Source organism: Otolemur garnettii, unplaced genomic scaffold, assembly GCF_000181295.1.
Source record: "Otolemur garnettii isolate 467f Iridium unplaced genomic scaffold, OtoGar3 scaffold00024, whole genome shotgun sequence".
NCBI classification, from domain to species: Eukaryota; Metazoa; Chordata; class Mammalia; order Primates; family Galagidae; genus Otolemur; species Otolemur garnettii.
Window position 1 is genome coordinate 2,095,666 of NW_003852419.1, and position 6,409 is coordinate 2,102,074.

Here is a 6,409-nt window from a genome sequence, read left to right on the forward strand (position 1 = left end):
CTCCATCTCTTGGGCTCAAGCGAGTCTCCTGCCTCAGCCTCCCAAGTAGCTGGGACCACAGGTGCCTGCCACAACGCCCAGCTATTTTTTGGTTGCAGCTGTCATTGTTGTTTGGTGGGCCCGGGCTGGATTCAAAACTGCCACCTTAGGTGTATGTGGCTGGCGCCTTAGCCACTTAAGCCCAGTGCTCTTTCCAATTTTCCCTATATTAATATTTCAAGGATTGCCTCCTTTTTTAAAAAAGCAAGAGTGACTTTTGAATCTGTGCTTTTAATTAACTCCTTATATTGAAAGGTATATACATATAATTTACATGTTCAGCAACAAATTTTGTCTGTTGTAATGTGTATTTCAAGTCTGATGAAATGCCATGTGTCTATAATGCTTTTTATAATGGAAATAATTTTTTGGAAAGATTATTGTTTGCTACTGAGGTTTTGGAATTTGACTGAGTGACTGGTATGTGCAAGTATGGTATCGTAGAGGAGATGAGGGTGCATATCATATATGGATTTTGCTTTCTAGCAACTTAAAATGTAGTTGGGAAGGTAGTACAGTTTAGGAAGTCAGTGCCATAGGAGCAGAAAGTAAGTTATTTGGCAGTGGTAAAAGTAATGACACTATCCTTTCTATATGCATGGTGCAGATGACAGAGAACTTGTCATTTCATACTTTATAATACATTGAATACATACTTTGTGGAACAGGGGTCCTCAAACTTTTTAAACAGGGGGCTAGTTCACTGTCCCTCAGACCATTGGAGGGCCGGACTGCAGGCCCTGGGTCAAGTTGGCTGCTAAGCAGGACAGGCAGCGGTGGCAAAAACACCCGGCAGGCCTTGGGTGGGCTGCATGTGGCCCACGGGCCATAGTTTGAGGACGCCTGGTGTAGAAGGACTTACATTAGGTATATAACAGGGAAGCAAACAGACATCTGCCTTTCCTGTTATCACTGAAAACCAAACATTTCACTATTATTTTCTTATTTTTTTTTTAACTAGAAATTTTTGTGGATTTTTCTGTTTCTCCTGGCAACCCCAACAGTATTCAAAATTCAAGCTATGGCTCCAAAAGGCAAAATAATCCCTGAAAATGGAAGGTAGTTACATTGTAGAAGTGACAATTGTTAGCACATTGCCAGCAGTGTAAGAATGTGATATTGGCATGTGTGTGCCAGTTGGCTCTTTGGTTTAAGGAATATTCTAGAGACATCCAAAAGACATAATCCTTTTCCAGTTGCTTCTATGTAGTGCTATAGCCTAAACAATAACTCAACAAAATGCTTTTTGACCACAACACTTACTCATCAAGCATTTAGATATTTTCACAAAAGTTAAAAATGATATGAGGTCCAAAGAATGCACTTGGGGAATATTTATATTTATTTCCATATTCAAATATTTGAAACCTCTTCCAGACTCCAGATGCTTGCAATAAACTGACTTAAAAAGTACTGTCATGTGGACAGGCAGTTAAATTGTTATGTATGGTGACAACAGATGTTCTTCACTTTTATTATCCAGTAGAAATGTGTGAGCTACATTTGTAATTAAAATTTTTATTTTTATTTTATTTTATTTTTTGGCAGTTTTTGGCTAGGACCAGGTTTGAACCTGCCACCTCCTGTATATGGGGCTGCTGCCCTACTCTTCTGAGCCATAGGCATCACCCTAAATAGACACATTAATAAAATGGAAAAGAAAGAGGTGAAATTGATTTTAATGCAAAATATCTAAAACATCATCATTTCAATGTGGAGTCAATATAAAAAATTATTGAGATGTTTTACATGTTTGTGCTTTTTCTAATATATATATTACTGAATGAAATGTGTACTTTACACTTACACCACATTTTAATATGGAAGAGTTACATTTCAAGCGTTCTTAAACAGCACAGTTCTGTCTTTCCCAGTTCTCAGTCATTTTCTGAGCCATTTGGAGGCAAGAAAACCAGTGTGTCATTGTAATGATGTCCAAATGCCCTGAGCCGGTACACACCATACATCATTACTTCCATCTTTTGGAGAGTCAGTCCATTAAAGGTAATAGCCATATCCGAACAGCAGCCTTCTACTACTTGTTGAGGGTTATTAGACATATATTTTTGAATAAGATATACCACTGGTTTTGTATTAAACACATCTTTTCCTTGGTTATCCTCTGCATTTTCTGCAAGAACTCCTGCCTGTTTCAGGCAGATTGCCAGCTGCTTATCTTCAGGTAACTTCCAAATCACACTTTGATCTGCACAGTTTTCAGAGTTGTTGAGAAGTCTGTGAAGCCTTGTCATGGACTCTATACTTAAGACAATTCCTCCTTCCACAGTCACATATTCGAGGTCTCCAGATACAGTAGTGTGGCCCAGATAAAAGGGTTGTGATGCGTCCCTTGTAAACAAAAGGTACTTTAAATTTTCAATGACAGCAAACGTAGTGGGAAGTGCAAGAAAGAACCAGTTATAGTTGTTGCCGTACTTTTCAAAGACATGTTTGTAAGTTTTCCTCATCTGTATCCACTTGTCATTTCTTTCTATTCGTATATTGAATAAATTATCATTTTTAGTAGCATAGAGCTCTGCTTTGTCACAGTGTTTGGGCCAAGTCTCTTTCAGTATAGGCCAGTACATCTCATCCTGGGTTTCTCCCAGGATGATACAGAAAACACGGATACTTTTACCGAGCTCCATGAACGGCATTTCTGAAATGTTTAAGAAATCTTTTCCGTTAGGTGGGCGCAGGTGATGGTGCTCGTGGTCTCTAGTTTGATCTCCGTGTCGTATGTGAATTTGACCAAACAGAGTTATCAAAACCCAGGAAATGCTCCCAAGTAACATACCCTTTAAAAATAAGGCTCCACTAGCAGAAACCATCTTCGAGGCGTTGAGGGCCCCGCGCGCGGGTCCAGCGTAGCCCGGGATCGGGCGGGTGGCGGGAGCGGCGGGGCGGCGGGGCCGGGGTGGTGGGAAGAGGGGGCGGCGGGAGCCGGCGTCCGCGCGGCTGGGGCCGGGCCGCTCTAGCTGCGGGCGGCCGCTTCTCGGTGGTGTCAGGAAGGGGGCGGGGCGGGGCCGGACGTGTCGCCCCCGCGCGTGGGACCCCGACTGCTGCGGGTTTCCCTGGAGTCCCGGGGGCCTGAACTACCGCACCAGCAATAGCGTTGAAAGTGATCATAGATCCAGTCGCAGATGGCTCAAAAGTTGACCGGACTTCAGCACTCTGAAAACTAATTTGAAATTGCTTTACCTCCTCCTTTGTGTATTCAACGCCCGATAGGCGTCGTTTATGTTAATTAGCATTGGGTGGGTTTTTTTTTTTTTTTTCTTTTTCACCCGGACCAGAGTGCCGTGGCATTGGCCTAGCTCGCTGCAACCTCCAACTCCTGGGTTCAAGCATCCTCCTGCCTCCGCCTGCTAAGTAGCTGGGACAACAGGCACACGGCACCCCGTCTGCCAGCTCTGTTTTTCAGTAAAGACGGAGTCTGGCTCTTCTTCAGTCTGGCTTTTCTTCAGACTCTGTCTTTACCAAAAAACAGAGCTGGCGGACGAGGTGAGTCCTGACCTCAAGTGATCCTCCTCCCTCGGTCTCCCCAAGTGTTAGGGTTACAGGTGTGAGCCCGCACGTCTGGCCTAGGTTCTGTCTGCTGCTGCTTCTTCCTTGTTGGCCATCCTGGGTACGGTGCTGTGGCATCTTAGGTCACAGCAACCTCAAACTTGGGTTCAAGTGATCCTCTTGCCTCAGTCTCCCAAGTACCTGAGAGTACAGGCGCCCACCACAATGCCTGGCTATTTTTAAGAGACAAGGTCTTGCTCTGGCCCAGGCTGGTATCGAACCTGTGAGCTCAGGCGATCCACCCACCTCGGTCTCCCAAGTGCTAGAATTACAGGCATGAGCCACCACGTCTGGCCTAGGTTCTTTTGGTTTTTGAATTTTTACTGATACTCATTTTGGTATGTGTGTGTTCAATCAAATAATCTCCTTTATATTCTTTCCATCAATCTATTAAAAAACTACCCAGAGTCTGGATTTAAACATGTTACCTATGGAATTTGAGAGTAAACTACTTCCCTCATACCATTGTGACATTTTTTTTTTTTTTTTAAAGAGACAGAATCTTACTCTGTTACCCAGGCTGAAGTGCAGTAGTGTGATCATAGCTCACTGTAGCCTCCAACTCCTGGCCTCAAGCAATCCTCCTTCTCAGCCTCCTAAGTAGCTGGGTCTACAAGCCACACACCATGTCTGGTTAATTATTTTTTACTTAGTTTTTAATATTTTTGTTGAGATGGGATCTCACTGTGTTCCCCAGGCTGATCTCAAACTCCTGGGCTGAAGTGCTCTTTCTGCCTTGGCCACCTAAATGCTAGAATTGCAGGCCTGAGCTGCTGTGCCCAGCCCTCTCTTTTTGGTCAACACATCAAATATAACATTTGAAGTCTTAGTTTTCCCTTAGATTTACTTTACTATTCTTGATATGAATTTACCAGTCACTCTAAGTTGTGAACCATTAAAAAGAAATTCTACTGAATACTCCTGAGGAATATATTACATTATATTAAAAATATCAAAACTTTGGCATTTTGTTTGGTCAACTTTTAAATAAGCAAAGAGCCTTTAATGTGCTAACTGTATATAATTCATGTCTAGTGAACTACTTTAAATATTCTTGAATTGAGGACATCGTGAGATTTTGAAGCTTCTTTCAAAAAGGGAAATGTGAATTTTTATAGTTTATGTTTTTTTACCTGACAGATGCAACAGCTTGAGAGACAAGTTATTGATGCTGAACGTCAAGCAGAAAAAGCTTTTCAACAGGTAGAGTATAATTTTAGTTAAAATTTTTCTGACTGTATCCATATAAAGATTGTTTTGCCCATAATAGGAGTTGTCAGCCCTATTATCTTATACAGCCACCTCTGTATCTTATTTTGACTGCTCGATCCATAGAGAGAATGGAGAATCCAACTCTATTTTGCTCATTAACAAATTTTCAAAAGAAAAAAAGGCTTCCATTAGGAAGTTTTATCTTCACTTCTGAGAAAATCAAATATGACTTCTATGGTAATCCTAACTATAATTAAGTTTTATATAGAAATGTTTATAGCAGCTTTATTTATAGTAATAAAAAGTTGTTAAGAATGGCAATGCTATATTATAAAGGAATGAATAAGTGAACTACATCAACTCCACGAAATATTAAACAACCATTAAGATAATTGTTGCCAAGGATACATATTAGTATGCAAAGATTCTTAGAGTTATATTAGGAAAATTCAAACCTAAGAGTTAAAAAAAGGAGGAGAGGAAATACCTCAAAATTTTAACAAAAATTTAAAATGCATCATGGAATGATTTTTTTTCCCCTATATTTTTATATGTTACAATTTTGTATACTACTTTTACTTTTTTCCTTATATTTTTATACTTTACAATTTCCCCTATGATTTTTCCCCTATATTTTATACTTTATTTTTATTTATTTATACTTTATTTATTTTATTTATTTTTTAAAAATTATTTATTTATTTATTTATTTATTTTGGCCGGGGCTGGGTTTGAACCTGCCACCTCTGGCATATGGGGCTAGTGCCTTACACCATTGAGCCACAGGTGCCACCCCTATTTATTTTTTTTAATAAATAAGTAAAATAAATTTATTTTATTTATTTATACTTTATTTTTATTTTTTCCCTTTACAATTTTGCACACTACTTTTACTTTTTTCCCTATATTTTTATACTTTACAATTTCCTCTATGATTTTTTCCCCTATATTTTTATACTTTATTTTTGTTTATTTATACTTTATTTATTTTTAAATAAATTTATTTTATTTATTTATACTTTATTTTTTCTCCTATATTTTTATACTTTATTTTTTCCCCTATATTTTTATACTTTACAATTTTATATACTACGTTTACTTTTTTCCCCTATATTTTTATACTTTACAATTTCCCCTATGATTTTTTTCCCCTATATTTTTATACTTTACAATTTTGTATACTACTTTTACTTTTTTAAGTGATGTTTTGTTAAATCACTTAACCTTTTAAGTGCCAGCAGTAATATGAATGATTTGGATGGGCCCCTCCCAGACTTAAAGTTTATCTAATGGTCCTAAATCTATAGCTACTCATTTTATCAAAAGATCTCTGTCATCTTCAGTTGAATCAATGAATTCTGGTGTCCTGTAGCACTATATGGTAAATATAGTTAACTGGCTTTTTGTTTGTTTTTCTTTATTAAATCATAACTGTGTATATTGATGCATTTATGGGGTACAGTGTATTGATTTAGTTAACTGTCTTTTATTGTATATTTTCTTTTTTTTGAGACAGAGACTCAAGCCGTCACCCTGGGTAGAGTGCTGTGGCATCACAGCTCACAGCAACCTCCAACTCCTGGGCTCAAGC

At 38.7% G+C, this 6,409-nt stretch overlaps 2 protein-coding genes across 2 annotated transcripts in view; one reads left to right on the plus strand and one right to left on the minus strand.

The window, feature by feature from the left end:
- Window positions 1–6,409, plus strand: part of PLEKHH2 (pleckstrin homology, MyTH4 and FERM domain containing H2) — a 115,590-nt gene that overhangs the window by 15,899 nt on the left and 93,282 nt on the right. Inside the window, exon 2 of the mRNA XM_023512058.1 lies at window positions 4,747–4,809. Within this exon, the coding sequence (XP_023367826.1) occupies window positions 4,747–4,809 (63 nt within the window). The remainder of the gene's footprint in view (window positions 1–4,746; window positions 4,810–6,409) is intronic.
- Window positions 1,723–2,870, minus strand: C1GALT1C1L (C1GALT1-specific chaperone 1 like). Its single transcript, XM_003787876.2, has one exon. The coding sequence runs from the start codon at window positions 2,868–2,870 to the stop codon at window positions 1,917–1,919; it is 954 nt and encodes a 317-aa protein (XP_003787924.1). The 3' UTR covers window positions 1,723–1,916.